The sequence below is a fragment of the Labrus bergylta genome, chromosome 9 (assembly GCF_963930695.1).
Source record: "Labrus bergylta chromosome 9, fLabBer1.1, whole genome shotgun sequence".
NCBI classification, from domain to species: Eukaryota; Metazoa; Chordata; class Actinopteri; order Labriformes; family Labridae; genus Labrus; species Labrus bergylta.
Window position 1 is genome coordinate 16,250,340 of NC_089203.1, and position 15,527 is coordinate 16,265,866.

General features: G+C 41.3%; 4 protein-coding genes across 33 annotated transcripts in view; all 4 read right to left on the reverse strand.

Annotated features, from left to right (window-relative positions):
* Nucleotides 1-15,527, reverse strand: part of LOC109979913 (protocadherin gamma-A11-like) — a 312,688-nt gene that overhangs the window by 169,938 nt on the left and 127,223 nt on the right. For 2 of the 30 annotated variants that reach the window (XM_065958630.1, XM_065958625.1), the window contains exon 1: nt 12,501-15,081. The exons of the other annotated variants lie outside the window; for them this stretch is intronic. In XM_065958630.1, coding sequence (XP_065814702.1) covers nt 12,501-14,954 — 2,454 coding nt within the window. In that variant the 5' untranslated portion in view covers nt 14,955-15,081. Of the gene's footprint in view, nt 1-12,500; nt 15,082-15,527 lie in introns of those variants that run through there. 30 annotated transcript variants of the gene reach the window in all.
* Nucleotides 1,181-3,801, reverse strand: LOC136180022 (protocadherin beta-4-like). Its single transcript, XM_065959110.1, has 2 exons — nt 3,261-3,801; nt 1,181-1,967 (listed from the first exon to the last, which is right to left on the reverse strand). Exons 1-2 carry the CDS (start codon nt 3,650-3,652, stop codon nt 1,181-1,183), a joined length of 1,179 nt encoding a protein of 392 aa, XP_065815182.1. The 5' UTR covers nt 3,653-3,801.
* LOC114920725 (protocadherin beta-4-like) lies at nt 4,868-7,337 on the reverse strand. The gene is made up of 2 exons (XM_065959036.1): nt 6,939-7,337; nt 4,868-5,645 (listed from the first exon to the last, which is right to left on the reverse strand). The coding sequence occupies exons 1-2, from the start codon at nt 7,328-7,330 to the stop codon at nt 4,868-4,870; spliced, it is 1,170 nt and encodes a 389-aa protein (XP_065815108.1). The 5' UTR covers nt 7,331-7,337.
* Nucleotides 8,818-12,460, reverse strand: LOC109990495 (protocadherin beta-4-like). Its single transcript, XM_065959099.1, has 2 exons — nt 10,894-12,460; nt 8,818-9,600 (listed from the first exon to the last, which is right to left on the reverse strand). Exons 1-2 carry the CDS (start codon nt 11,283-11,285, stop codon nt 8,823-8,825), a joined length of 1,170 nt encoding a protein of 389 aa, XP_065815171.1. The 5' UTR covers nt 11,286-12,460; the 3' UTR covers nt 8,818-8,822.

Consider the following 15,527-nt stretch of genomic DNA (forward strand, 5'->3'; position numbering starts at 1 on the left):
GCACTCCTTGAGTGCCTGAATGCAATTCACAATGCAAGTCGTATTCGTCTTCCTACCCTATACCCGTATGCCATGCGTATAATAAGAGGTGCCTATACATAGATAATAGCGTTATCAGTAAGTAAAAAATAACAATAATAATTAAAAAAAAATCTCGATGCTTGCACAGAAAGGATGAAAACACATCTTGAGGGGTTTCGTTGAAGTGATGTCCAAACGGTAGGTGCTATAATGTTCCAGGCGGAAGACACTGATTAAAAAAATACTAGAAAAGAAACGTGAGAGAAGAAATTGAGAATTTAAGAAAGTTCTTTCATAAAAGTGACAGCTATTGATTATTATCCTCTTAGATAAGTCTGCCTTTCAAATCGATATAAACGCAAACAATTACATTCCCAGTCACGCGTTTTGGTAAAGTAACAGCTAAATAACACAATGTGTACGGCATTACATGACAGGAAGGACCTGCAGAAGAGCAACAACGCAAAACAGAAAACAAAATAACAAACAAACGTCTTCCTACACCTCCCGTTAGCAACGTAAGACATCCTGCATCATAAAGGATGTATCTCACCTTGGACCAAACCTGTTTGAAACGCTGTCATCAGGAGAGCGCTGCAGATCCATCAAAGCAGGCACCAAGAGACTTGAGAACATTTGTATCCAATAGACAGCACCATAATGAACACAGGCTTTAAAGTCATTAAAGACACGTTGTACAACACTGTGACTTATTTCCATTTGAATCACAAGTGGCATAATCTTATTTTATGTAAACAAGTGGAATGAGGTTATTCCATATTACTTGTTATACAAGTGATGTATGTGCGTACGTACGTATGTGTGTATGTATGTGTGTATGTGTGTGTATGTATATATGTATGTATGTATGTATGTATGTATGTATGTATATGTATGTGTGTATGTATGTATGTAATGTTCATCTTTAAACTTTAACAGGGAAAAAGATATGGTGGAAACTGAGAAGCTGTCCAAGGTGCTGAAATGACATGTTATATACAAGAATTAGGTTCACCCACGCTATAAATAGCATTTTCAAAATCACGTTGATCTAGCCCTCAACAACTGATTCATAGTCATGTGCTCTCCATGGTGCTGAAAATTACGCAAAAGCATACTTTACAAATGTACTGCGAATATTGGAGGTACAGACATAAAGTTAATATGGTTTACCAACCTCTAGAGGAGAGTCTGGTTCATCCAGGATGCTCTTCTCACTCTGTATCCGCTGCATGGTCCCTGTAGAACTGGGGTCCATTATCAGCACGTTCTGACTACCAGCTCTGCCAAACTTACAGTCACTCTTTCTGGAATCAGTCGTCCTGCACACCTCGTAATTGTACACGTGCTGGAGAGTCCCTGTGCCCAAAGTGTCTGAGTAACGTGGTGGATAATATGGAATCACAGGGAGGTTGGAGTGATACAGGGTGCGAGACTGTCTCCATCTGTAGATTTTCACTGATATAATAACCACTACACACGTGATGAAGAGGAAGGACACTACAGCCAAAGCCAGCACTAAGTAAAAAGTCAGGTTGTCATTGTACTCCTTGTCGTGTGTAAAGTCAGTGAACTCAGACAGCACTTCAGGGAAGCTGTCCGCCACCGCCACGTTAACAATGACTGCAGCTGAACGAGACGGCTGCCCGTTGTCCTCCACTATAACAGTCAGTCTTTGTTTCACAGCATCTTTATCATTCACTTGGCGGATAGTTCTGATTTCTCCATTCTGTAAGCCCACTTCAAACAGCGCCCTGTCTGTGACTTTCTGCAGTTTATACGAGAGCCAGGCATTCTGTCCAGAGTCCACATCAACAGCCACCACTTTAGTCACCAGGTAGCCCACATCTGCTGCACGAGGCACCATCTCAGCCACCACTGATCCACCAGTCTGGACTGGGTACAGGACCTGAGGGGGGTTGTCGTTCTGGTCCTGAATCAGTATTTTCACTGTCACGTTGCTGCTGAGTGGAGGGGAGCCTCCATCCTGCGCTTTGACTACCAGCTGAAGCTGTTTGATCTGCTCATAATCAAAAGAACGAACTGCACTAAGGACTCCAGTTTCAGAGTTTAAAGACACATAAGAAGAGATTGGACTGCCACTGACTTGTGTGTCCTCCAGAAGATACGAGATTCTCGCATTTTGATTCCAATCTTTGTCTCGCGCACTGACAGCAAATACAGAAATGCCAGGGGAATTATTTTCTGTGACGTAAGCAGAGTAGATGGCTTTATCAAATACTGGTGCATTGTCGTTTATGTCAGAAATTTTAAGGTGTAATTTTGTTGAGCTGGAAAGAGGGGGGGAACCGAAATCAGAGGCGGTTATTGTGATGTTATATTCCGAAACGGATTCTCTATCAAAATATTGATCAGAAATCAAATTGTAATAGTTTGTTATCGATGTTTCGATCTTAAAGGGAAGTTTGCCATCAATAGAACATTTAATTTGCCCATTTTTATCGGAGTCTGCATCTTTTATGTTTAAAATTGCAATCGTTGTTCCGGGAGGAGCATCCTCAGATAAAGGGCTAGAAAACGACATAATGTTTATCACCGGGGCATTGTCGTTGACGTCGAAAACATCGAATATAACTTTACTCGTTCCAATTAGGCCACCCTGATCCTTGGCCTCCACCCTCACCTCGTACTTTCGGTGTCTTTCGTAATCTATCAGACCAGACACAAAAATCGTGCCTGTCTTTTCATCAATATTAAATATATCTGCTGCACTTCCCTTTGTCTTAGATAAACTGTAACTAATGAGTCCATTTGAACCACTGTCAGCGTCTGTGGCATTTACTGTAATAATTCTTGAGCCTTTCATTGTGTTTTCCATCACAGATGCTTTATAGACAGTTTGATTAAAAATCGGAGCATTGTCGTTGACATCTAAGACAGTGACATCTATATTTACTGTACCGGATCTCTGTGGTGTTCCTCCGTCAACTGCGATCAATTTTAAAGACAAATGTGGATGTCGCTCTCGGTCTAAAGGCTTCTGAAGCACCATTTCAACATATTTACTTCCGTCTGGATTTGCATGTTGCTTCAATATAAAATTCTCGTTTGGTGATAAAACGTAATCCTGCAAAGCGTTTTGTCCCACATCTAGATCCTCTGCACCCTGCAATGGAAATTTCACTCCGACTGCAGCTGATTCACTCATTTCAAAGCTGATAGACTTATCGGTGTTGGGGAATACAGGGGCGTGATCATTTATATCCAAAACCTCGACAGTAATTCTGTGTAATTCCATGGGGTTCTCTAAAATCACCTCAAAGCTGAAGCTACATGGCGTCGTGTCTCCACAGAGCTGCTCTCGGTCTATTCTCTCATTCACGACCAGAGTCCCTTTGTCTGTCTTCAGCTCGGTGTACTGGATGTTTTCTCCACTCACGATACGGGCCCGCCCTGAACGGAGCCTTTTCAGATCCAAACCAAGATCCTGGGCTACATTACCGATTAGGGAGCCTTTCTTCATCTCCTCTGGTACTGAATAACGAATCTGACCATCAACCATGTTAGCAACATGCAGCAGGAATATCAGCATTTGTATACACCGTCGCAGTCCTGGAAAATCCCGACATCTTGCCCATTTTTTGGCGAGAGATCCTCGAGTTGCCATCATGGCAACAAATAATAGAAAAAAGGGTTTCAATGAAAACGACGGAGAAACTGTTTTTATGAATCCGTGTCCTGGGGAAATATAAACACGCGTCCAACCATTAAAAGCAAGTCTTGAACGCCACGATCTCTCGTGCGTCCATTGAACCTCGACAAAACACAGAAAGCCTTCTGCAAAATGTAGTCAGTCGGGGGACGGACTGAATGACGACACAACACAGAAAAGGTTTTGTTAACCAACAGCGTCCCTCTGAGTCCAAATTGTGAACATCAAGTGAAGCCAAGACCACATTAGACCTAAACACCAAGACACAGTGACAGAATTATCACGTACCTAATAGTCTATTTATGTACTTTCAGGTCAATGTTAAAACAAAGATAAAACTTGTTCTACTTTACAAACTTTAACAGGTCATATTGTGAACTAACTATCGACTTCAAACTTCGAAGCAAATGATTTCCAGTAAAAGAAAGAAAAAACATAGTTTGCCAAACGTTTTTATAAAACTATGATCCAACTGAATGAATACAATGACCTTTTAAAACAAAACTTAAGTCACCATGTGCACTTAAAAAAATGATCTTCCACATTCTCCTGATTTATCTGCAGTTCTGCAGCCATAAAACAACACCTATTTGATTAGTCTGTGTAACAGAGTATCGGGACTTGTATAGATATCAAGCTATCTGTTATGTAGATTTGATAATAATATGAATGGAGGGTTTATATTTCATACAAGACACAAAGCAATTGAGATTAAAAGGCTTTAACTTGAAACTGTTGTTATCAAGAGAAATATGAAGGCGTGAAAGTGGGGGCAACAGGTATGTTTTTGTTAATAATTTATAGCAGCGTATTATAAACACTGACTAAGTGCAACATTTGTATCAGTGTCAGGCACCTTGTGCAATATTTCAAATTCATTAAGCTTAAAAACAAGAGAAATATTACTTCAACGTCTGCGTGCACAATCACTAAGTATGATTATCAGGTAAACAAAATCTTATACTCATATAGAATCATGTATAGAAAAGGTGGCAAGCACAGAAAGCATATCCACGCTGTAATCTGATATGTGTTTGGAAGACGAAGAATTCCTTTCAAGGCAAAATATATTACTGAGGGGCTGTCCATGGTGCTGAAAGTGACGTTGAAAATGAAACCGTTTGCCATTAAAGGGAAGACAGAACGAAAACAGAGCAGTAAAAGTCAAACTGATTAACTAACCTCTAGAGGAGAGTCTGGTTCATCCAGGATGCTCTTCTCACTCTGTATCCGCTGCATGGTCCCTGTAGAACTGGGGTCCATGATCAACACGTTCTGACTACCAGCTCTGCCGAACTTACAGTCACTCTTTCTGGAGTCAGTAGTCCTGCACACCTCGTAATTGTACACGTGCTGGAGAGTCCCTGTGCCCAAAGTGTCTGAGTAACGTGGTGGATAATATGGAATCACAGGGAGGTTGGAGTGATACAGGGTGCGAGACTGTCTCCATCTGTAGATTTTCACTGATATAATAACCACTACACACGTGATGAAGAGGAAGGACACTACAGCCAAAGCCAGCACTAAGTAAAAAGTCAGGTTGTCATTATACTCCTTGTCGTGTGTAAAGTCAGTGAACTCAGACAGCACTTCAGGGAAGCTGTCCGCCACCGCCACGTTAACAATGACTGCAGCTGAACGAGACGGCTGCCCGTTGTCCTCCACTATAACAGTCAGTCTTTGTTTCACAGCATCTTTATCATTCACTTGACGGATAGTTCTGATTTCTCCATTCTGTAAGCCCACTTCAAACAGCGCCCTGTCTGTGGCTTTCTGCAGTTTATACGAGAGCCAGGCATTCTGTCCAGAGTCCACATCAACAGCCACCACTTTAGTCACCAGGTAGCCCACATCTGCTGCACGAGGCACCATCTCAGCCACCACTGATCCACCAGTCTGGACTGGGTACAGGACCTGAGGGGGGTTGTCGTTCTGGTCCTGGATCACTATTTTCACTGTCACGTTGCTGCTGAGTGGAGGGGAGCCTCCATCCTGCGCTTTGACTACCAGCTGAAGCTGTTTGATCTGCTCATAATCAAAAGAACGAACTGCACTAAGGACTCCAGTTTCAGAGTTTAAAGACACATAAGAAGAGATTGGACTACCACTGACTTGTGTGTCCTCCAGAAGATACGAGATTCTCGCATTTTGATTCCAATCTTTGTCTCGCGCACTGACAGCAAATACAGAAATGCCAGGGGAATTGTTTTCTGTGACGTAAGCAGAGTAGATGGCTTTATCAAATACCGGTGCGTTGTCATTTACGTCAGAAATTTTAAGGTGTAATTTTGTTGAACTGGAAAGAGGGGGGGAACCGAAATCAGAGGCGGTTATTGTGATGTTATATTCCGAAACGGATTCTCTATCAAAATATTGATCAGAAATCAAATTGTAATAGTTTGTTATCGATGTTTCGATCTTAAAGGGAAGTTTGCCATCAAGAGAACATTTAATTTGCCCATTTTTATCGGAGTCTGCATCTTTAATGTTTAAAATAGCAATCGTTGTTCCGGGAGGAGCATCCTCAGATAAAGGGCTGGAAAACGACATAATGTTTATCACCGGGGCATTGTCGTTGACGTCGAACACATCGAATATAACTTTACTCGTTCCAATTAGGCCACCCTGATCCTTTGCCTCCACCCTCACCTCGTACTTTTTTTCCTTTTCATAGTCTATTAGACCATTGACGAATATCGTGCCTGTCTTTTCATCAATACTAAATATATCTGCTGCACTTCCCTTTGTCTTAGATAAACTGTAACTAATGAGTCCATTTGAACCACTGTCAGCGTCTGTGGCATTTACTGTAATAATTCTTGAGCCTTTCATTGTGTTTTCCATCACAGATGCTTTATAGACAGATTGATTAAAAATCGGAGCATTGTCATTTGCATCTAAGACAGTGACATCTATATTTACTGTACCGGATCTTTGTGGTGTTCCTCCGTCAACTGCGATCAATTTTAAAGACAAATGTGGATGTCGCTCTCGGTCTAAAGGCTTCTGAAGCACCATTTCAACATATTTACTTCCGTCTGGATTTGCATGTTGCTTCAATATAAAATTCTCGTTTGGTGATAAAACGTAATCCTGCAAAGCGTTTTGTCCCACATCTAGATCCTCTGCACTCTGCAATGGAAATTTAACTCCGACTGCAGCTGATTCACTCATTTCAAAGCTGATAGACTTATCGGTGTTGGGGAATACAGGGGCGTGATCATTTATATCCAAAACCTCGACAGTAATTCTGTGTAATTCCATGGGGTTCTCTAAAATCACCTCAAAGCTGAAGCTACATGGCGTCGTGTCTCCACAGAGCTGCTCTCGGTCTATTCTCTCATTCACGACCAGAGTCCCTTTGTCTGTCTTCAGCTCGGTGTACTGGATGTTTTCTCCACTCACGATACGGGCCCGCCCTGAACGGAGCCTTTTCAGATCCAAACCAAGATCCTGGGCTACATTACCGATTAGGGAGCCTTTCTTCATCTCCTCTGGTACTGAATAACGAATCTGACCATCAACCATGTTAGCAACATGCAGCAGGAATATCAGCATTTGTATACACCGTCGCAGTCCTGGAAAATCTCGACATCTTGCCCATTTGTTGGCGAGAGATCCTCGAGTTGCCATCATGGCAACAGAGAATAGAAAAAAGGGTTTCAATGGAAACGACGGAGAAGCTGTTTTTATGAATCCGAGTCCTGGTGAAATATAAACACGCGTTCAACCATTAAATGCAGGTCTTTTAATCCACGCTCTCTCGTGCGTCCATTGAACCTCGACAAAACACAGAAAGCCTTCTGCAAAATGTAGTCAGTCGGGGGACGGACTGAATGACGACACAACACAGAAAAGGTTTTGCTGACCAACAGCGTCCCTTTGAGTCGAAATTGTGAACATCAAGTGAAGCCCCAAGACCACAGTAGACCTAAACACGACGACACAGTGATGGAATTATTACTTACTTAATGCAGGTTCATTTCAAGATAAAACGAGTAAATTAGGGCAAGTTTTAAAAGAGTATATCTCCGTGAGCTTTAACAAAATTATATTCAACATTTTCCTGATGTATCTGCAGTTCTGCAGCCATATAACAACACATTTGCTTAGTTTGTGTAATAGAGTGTTTGGACTTGTATGGATATAAAGCTGTCTGTTATATACAGTTGATAATAATATGAATGGAGGGTTTCTATTGCATACAAGATGCACTGCCATTGCAGTAGCCGAAATGACGTTATGGTCCAATTTGTCTCCAGGGGAAGAGTTAGGTGTCAAAGTTGTAGTTTTAATAGTGGCGTATTATAAACAAAACTGACATTGTGACATATTTTTTTTATCAGTGTCACTGACCATGTTCAATATTTCTGATTCACAATGCTTAAAAACAAAATAAATAATTATTTAAGCTCCGTGTGCACTATAGGTGTGAATGATCATCAAGTACACAGGTTTAGATTCAAATTATATACTTTATAAAATGTTTGACGAAATTTAAGTTGTGTTTTTCCTACTCAGTGTAACTGCATGTATACATGAAACTATATTAATTGATACTTGTTTTATTAACGATACATTAAAAAACACACTTCTTTTGTTATTCAGTTATATGCGTTTTTACTTTCATTTAAAACTCATATATACATTAAATTGAAATGCACAATTCATTTTTTAATAAATCACTTGCATTGATTCTCTCTTGCTTTACCCATACGTTTTGCAAAAATAGTAAGAGCAATCTGGCAATAGGGTTTATAGAAATCTGATTTATTTGATCTTTTAACTGTTACATCAAAAAACTATGCCCTCACCTGATAGACTGACAGATAACTTGTTAAAATATACAATAAATTAACGACATTAATATTGTTTGCGTATTATCAATAAATTGATTGAATAATAAAATTAAGAATTACAAATTCGTAAGGGATATAATCCGGAAGATATCCCAGAAAACAAATCCACGTTTGAATCTCGTATGAGTTTGGAGGTCAAAAAAATTCCTTTCAAGGCATACAATCTTATGGAGGGGCTGTCCATGGTGCTGAAAGTGACATCGAAAAATTTAACCATTTGCCATTTAAAGGAAGAAAGAACGAAAACAAAGCATGAAAAGACAAACTGTTTAACTAACCTCTAGAGGAGAATCTGGTTCATCCAGGATGCTCTTCTCACTCTGTATCCTCTGCATGGTCCCTGTAGAACTGGGGTCCATTATCAACACGTTCTGACTACCAGCTCTGCCGAACTTACAGTCACTCTTTCTGGAGTCAGTAGTCCTGCACACCTCGTAATTGTACACGTGCTGGAGAGTCCCTGTGCCCAAAGTGTCTGAGTAACGTGGTGGATAATATGGAATCACAGGGAGGTTGGAGTGAAACAGGGTGCGAGACTGTCTCCATCTGTAGATTTTCACTGATATAATAACCACTACACACGTGATGAAGAGGAAGGACACTACAGCCAAAGCCAGCACTAAGTAAAAAGTCAGGTTGTCATTGTACTCCTTGTCGTGTGTAAAGTCAGTGAACTCAGACAGCACTTCAGGGAAGCTGTCCGCCACCGCCACGTTAACAATGACTGCAGCTGAACGAGACGGCTGCCCGTTGTCCTCCACTATAACAGTCAGTCTTTGTTTCACAGCATCTTTATCATTCACTTGGCGGATAGTTCTGATTTCTCCATTCTGTAAGCCCACTTCAAACAGCGCCCTGTCTGTGGCTTTCTGCAGTTTATACGAGAGCCAGGCATTCTGTCCAGAGTCCACATCAACAGCCACCACTTTAGTCACCAGGTAGCCCACATCTGCTGCACGAGGCACCATCTCAGCCACCACGGAGCCACCAGTCTGGACTGGGTACAGGACCTGAGGGGGGTTGTCGTTCTGGTCCTGGATCACTATTTTCACTGTCACGTTACTACTGAGTGGAGGGGAGCCTCCATCCTGCGCTTTGACTACCAGCTGAAGCTGTTTGATCTGCTCATAATCAAAAGAACGAACTGCACTAAGGACTCCAGTTTCAGAGTTTAAAGACACATAAGAAGAGATTGGACTACCACTGACTTGTGTGTCCTCCAGAAGATACGAGATTCTCGCATTTTGATTCCAATCTTTGTCTCGCGCACTGACAGCAAATACAGAAATGCCAGGGGAATTATTTTCTGTGACGTAAGCAGAGTAGATGGCTTCATCAAATGATGGTGCGTTGTCATTTACGTCAGAAATTTTAAGGTGTAATTTTGTTGAACTGGAAAGAGGGGGGGAACCGAAATCAGAGGCGGTTATTGTGATGTTATATTCCGAAACGGATTCTCTGTCAAAATATTGATCAGAAATCAAATTGTAATAGTTTGTTATCGATGTTTCGATCTTAAAGGGAAGTTTGCCATCAAGAGAACATTTAATTTGCCCATTTTTATCGGAGTCTGCATCTTTAATGTTTAAAATAGCAATCGTTGTTCCGGGAGGAGCATCCTCAGATAAAGGGCTAGAAAACGACATAATGTTTATCACCGGGGCATTGTCGTTGACGTCGAACACATCGAATATAACTTTACTTGAACCGGTAAGCCCACCCTGATCCTTTGCCTCCACCCTCACCTCGTACTTTCGGTGTCTTTCGTAATCTATCAGACCAGACACAAAAATTGTGCCGGTCTTTTCATCAATACTAAATATATCTGCTGCACTTCCCTTTGTCTTAGATAAACTGTAACTAATGAGTCCATTTGAACCACTGTCAGCGTCTGTGGCATTTACTGTAATTATTCTTGAGCCTTTCATTGTGTTTTCCATCACAGATGCTTTATAGACAGACTGATTAAAAATCGGAGCATTGTCATTGACATCTAAGACAGTGACATCTATATTTACTGTACCGGATCTCTGTGGTGTTCCTCCGTCAACTGCGATCAATTTTAAAGACAAATGTGGATGTCGCTCTCGGTCTAAAGGCTTCTGAAGCACCATTTCAACATATTTACTTCCGTCTGGATTTGCATGTTGCTTTAAAATAAAATTGTCGTTTGGTGATAAAACGTAATCCTGCAAAGCGTTTTGTCCCACATCTAGATCCTCTGCACTCTGCAATGGAAACTGTACTCCCACTACAGCGGATTCACTTATTTCCAGGCGGAAAGGCTTATCAATATTCGTGAATACCGGGGCGTGATCATTTATATCCAAAACCTCGACAGTAATTCTGTGTAATTCCATGGGGTTCTCTAAAATCACCTCAAAGCTGAAGCTACATGGCGTCGTGTCTCCACAGAGCTGCTCTCGGTCTATTCTCTCATTCACGACCAGAGTCCCTTTGTCTGTCTTCAGCTCGGTGTACTGGATGTTTTCTCCACTCACGATACGGGCCCGCCCTGAACGGAGCCTTTTCAGATCCAAACCAAGATCCTGAGCTACATTACCGATTAGGGAGCCTTTCTTCATCTCCTCTGGTACTGAATAACGAATTTGACCATCAACCATGTTTGTAACATGCAGCAGGAATATCAGCATTTGTATACACCGTCGCAGTCCTGGAAAATCCCGACATCTTGCCCATTTTTTGGCGAGAGATCCTCGAGTTGCCATCATGGCAACAGAGAATAGAAAAAAGGGTTTCAATGAAAACGACGGAGAAGCTGTTTTTATGAATCCGTGTACTCGTGAAATAAAAACACGCGTTCAACCATTAAAAGCAGGTCTTTAACGCCACGCTCTCTCGTGCGTCCATTGAACCTCGACAAAACACAGAAAGCCTTCTGCAAAATGTAGTCAGTTGGGGGACGGACTGAATGACGACACAACACAGAAAAGGTTTTGTTAACCAACAGCGTCCCTCTGAGTCCAAATTGTGAACATCAAGTGAAGTCAAGACCACAGTACTTACACCAAGACACAGTGACAGAATAACCACGTACCTAATTGTCTATTTATGTACTCTCAGGTCAATGTTTAAAGATAAAACTTGTTTCACTTTACAAATTTTAACAGGTCATATTGTGAACTAACTATCGACTTCAAACTTCGAAGCAAATGATTTCCAGTAAAAGAAAGAAAAAACATAGTTTGCCAAACATTTTTATAAAACTATGATCCAACTGAATGAATACAATGGCCTTTTAAAACAAAACGAAAGTCACTATGTGCACTAAAAAATGATCTTCCACATTCTCCTGATGTATCTGCAGTTCTGCAGCCATAAAACAACACCTATTTGATTAGTCTGTGTAACAGAGTATTGGGACTTGTACAGATATCAAGCTATCTGTTATGTAGATTTGATAATAATATGAATGGAGGGTTTATATTTTATACAAGACACAAAGCAATTGAGATTAAAAGGCTTTAACTTGAAACTGTTGTTATTAAGAGAAATATGAAGGAGTGAAAGTGGGGGCAACAGGTATGTTTTTGTTAATGATTTATATCAGCGTATTATCAACACTGACTAAGTGCAATATTTGTATCAGTGTCAGGGACCTTGTGCAATATTTCAAATTCATTAAGCTTAAAAACAAGAGAAATATTACTTCAACGTCCGCGTGCACAAACACTAAGTATGATTATCAGGTAAACAAAATCTTATACTCATATAGAATCATGTATAGAAAAGGTGGCAAGCACAGAAATCATATCCACACTGGAATCTGATATGTGTTTGGAAGACGAAGAATTCCTTTCAAGGCAAAATATATTACTGAGGTGCTGTCCATGGTGCTGAAAGTGACATTGAAAAATGAAACCGTTTGCCATTAAAGGGAAGACAGAACGAAAACACAGCAGGAAAAGTCAAACTGATTAACTAACCTCCAGAGGAGAGTCTGGTTCATCCAGGATGCTCTTCTCACTCTGTATCCGCTGCATGGTCCCTGTAGAACTGGGGTCCATTATCAGCACGTTCTGACTACCAGCTCTGCCAAACTTACAGTCACTCTTTCTGGAGTCAGTCGTCCTGCACACCTCGTAATTGTACACGTGCTGGAGAGTCCCTGTGCCCAAAGTGTCTGAGTAACGTGGTGGATAATATGGAATCACAGGGAGGTTGGAGTGATACAGGGTGCGAGACTGTCTCCATCTGTAGATTTTCACTGATATAATAACCACTACACACGTGATGAAGAGGAAGGACACTACAGCCAAAGCCAGCACTAAGTAAAAAGTCAGGTTGTCATTGTACTCCTTGTCGTGTGTAAAGTCAGTGAACTCAGACAGCACTTCAGGGAAGCTGTCCGCCACCGCCACGTTAACAATGACTGCAGCTGAACGAGACGGCTGCCCGTTGTCCTCCACTATAACAGTCAGTCTTTGTTTCACAGCATCTTTATCATTCACTTGACGGATAGTTCTGATTTCTCCATTCTGTAAGCCCACTTCAAACAGCGCCCTGTCTGTGGCTTTCTGCAGTTTATACGAGAGCCAGGCATTCTGTCCAGAGTCCACATCAACAGCCACCACTTTAGTCACCAGGTAGCCCACATCTGCTGCACGAGGCACCATCTCAGCCACCACTGACCCACCAGTCTGAACTGGGTACAGGACCTGAGGAGGGTTGTCGTTCTGGTCCTGGATCACTATTTTCACTGTCACGTTACTACTGAGTGGAGGGGAGCCTCCATCCTGCGCTTTGACTACCAGCTGAAGCTGTTTGATCTGCTCATAATCAAAAGAACGAACTGCACTAAGGACTCCAGTTTCAGAGTTTAAAGACACATAAGAAGAGATTGGACTACCACTGACTTGTGTGTCCTCCAGAAGATACGAGATTCTCGCATTTTGATTCCAATCTTTGTCTCGCGCACTGACAGCAAATACAGAAATGCCAGGGGAATTGTTTTCTGTGACGTAAGCAGAGTAGATGGCTTTATCAAATACCGGTGCATTGTCGTTTATGTCAGAAATTTTAAGGTGTAATTTTGTTGAGCTGGAAAGAGGGGGGGAACCGAAATCAGAGGCGGTTATTGTGATGTTATATTCCGAAACGGATTCTCTGTCAAAATATTGATCAGAAATCAAATTGTAATAGTTTGTTATAGATGTTTCGATTTTAAAGGGAAGTTTGTCATCAATAGAACATTTAATTTGCCCATTTTTATCGGAGTCTGCATCTTTAATGTTTAAAATAGCAATCGTTGTTCCGGGAGGAGCATCCTCAGATAAAGGGCTGGAAAACGACATAATGTTTATCACCGGGGCATTGTCGTTGACGTCGAACACATCGAATATAACTTTACTCGTTCCAATTAGGCCACCCTGATCCTTTGCCTCCACCCTCACCTCGTACTTTTTTTCCTTTTCATAGTCTATTAGACCATTGACGGATATCGTGCCTGTCTTTTCATCAATATTAAATATATCTGCTGCACTTCCCTTTGTCTTAGATAAACTGTAACTAATGAGTCCATTTGAACCACTGTCAGCGTCTGTGGCATTTACTGTAATTATTCTTGAGCCTTTCATTGTGTTTTCCATCACAGATGCTTTATAGACAGATTGATTAAAAACCGGAATATTGTCATTTGCATCTAAGACAGTGACATCTATATTTACTGTACCGGATCTCTGTGGTGTTCCTCCGTCAACTGCGATCAATTTTAAGGACAAATGTGGATGTCGCTCTCGGTCTAAAGGCTTCTGAAGCACCATTTCAACATATTTACTTCCGTCTGGATTTGCATGTTGCTTCAATATAAAATTGTCGTTTGGTGATAATATGTAATCTTGTAACCCGTTTTGTCCCACATCTAGATCCTCTGCAGTCTGCAATGGAAATTTAACACCTACCGCGGCTAATTCACTTATATCAAAACTGATAGACTTATCGGTGTTGGGGAATACGGGAGCGTGATCATTTATATCCAAAACCTCGACAGTAATTCTGTGTAATTCCATGGGGTTCTCTAAAATCACCTCAAAGCTGAAGCTACATGGCGTCGTGTCTCCACAGAGCTGCTCTCGGTCTATTCTCTCATTCACGACCAGAGTCCCTTTGTCTGTCTTCAGCTCGGTGTACTGGATGTTTTCTCCACTCACGATACGGGCCCGCCCTGAACGGAGCCTTTTCAGATCCAAACCAAGATCCTGAGCTACATTACCGATTAGGGAGCCTTTCTTCATCTCCTCTGGTACTGAATAACGAATTTGACCATCAACCATGTTAGCAACATGCAGCAGGAATATCAGCATTTGTATACACCGTCGCAGTCCTGGAAAATCCCGACATCTTGCCCATTTTTTGGCGAGAGATCCTCGAGTTGCCATCATGGCAACAAAGAATAGAAAAAAGGGTTTCAATGGAAACGACGGAGAAGCTGTTTTTAAGAATCCGTGTACTCGTGAAATAAAAACACGCGTTCAACCATTAAAAGCAGGTCTTTAACGCCACGCTCTCTCGTGCGTCCATTGAACCTCGACAAAACACAGAAAGCCTTCTGCAAAATGTAGTCAGTCGGGGGACGGACTGAATGACGACACAACACAGAAAAGGTTTTGTTAACCAACAGCGTCCCTCTGAGTCCAAATTGTGAACATCAAGTGAAGTCAAGACCACAGTACTTACACCAAGACACAGTGACAGAATTATCACGTTCCCAATTGTCTATTTATGTACTTTCAGGTCAATGTTTAAAGATAAAACTTGTTCTACTTTACAAACTTTAACAGGTCATATTGTGAACTAACTATTGACTTCAAACTTCGAAGCAAATGATTTCCAGTAAAAGAAAGAAAAAACATAGTTTGCCAAACGTTTTTATAAAACTATAATCCAACTGAATGAATACAATGGCCTTTTAATCTCAATTGCTTTGTGTCTTGTATTCAATATAAACCCTCCAT

Coding starts and splice junctions, on each gene's coding strand:
- LOC136180022 (XM_065959110.1), bottom strand. CDS start 3,652: ATGATGGCAACTCGAGGATCTCTCGCCAAAAAATGGGCAAGATGTCGG. Junction 1,968..3,260: donor ATGGAATTACACAGAATTAC/TGTCGAGGTTTT, acceptor CGTGACAGTGAA/AATACTGATTCAGGACCAGA.
- LOC114920725 (XM_065959036.1), bottom strand. CDS start 7,330: ATGATGGCAACTCGAGGATCTCTCGCCAACAAATGGGCAAGATGTCGA. Junction 5,646..6,938: donor ATGGAATTACACAGAATTAC/TGTCGAGGTTTT, acceptor CGTGACAGTGAA/AATAGTGATCCAGGACCAGA.
- LOC109990495 (XM_065959099.1), bottom strand. CDS start 11,285: ATGATGGCAACTCGAGGATCTCTCGCCAAAAAATGGGCAAGATGTCGG. Junction 9,601..10,893: donor ATGGAATTACACAGAATTAC/TGTCGAGGTTTT, acceptor CGTGACAGTGAA/AATAGTGATCCAGGACCAGA.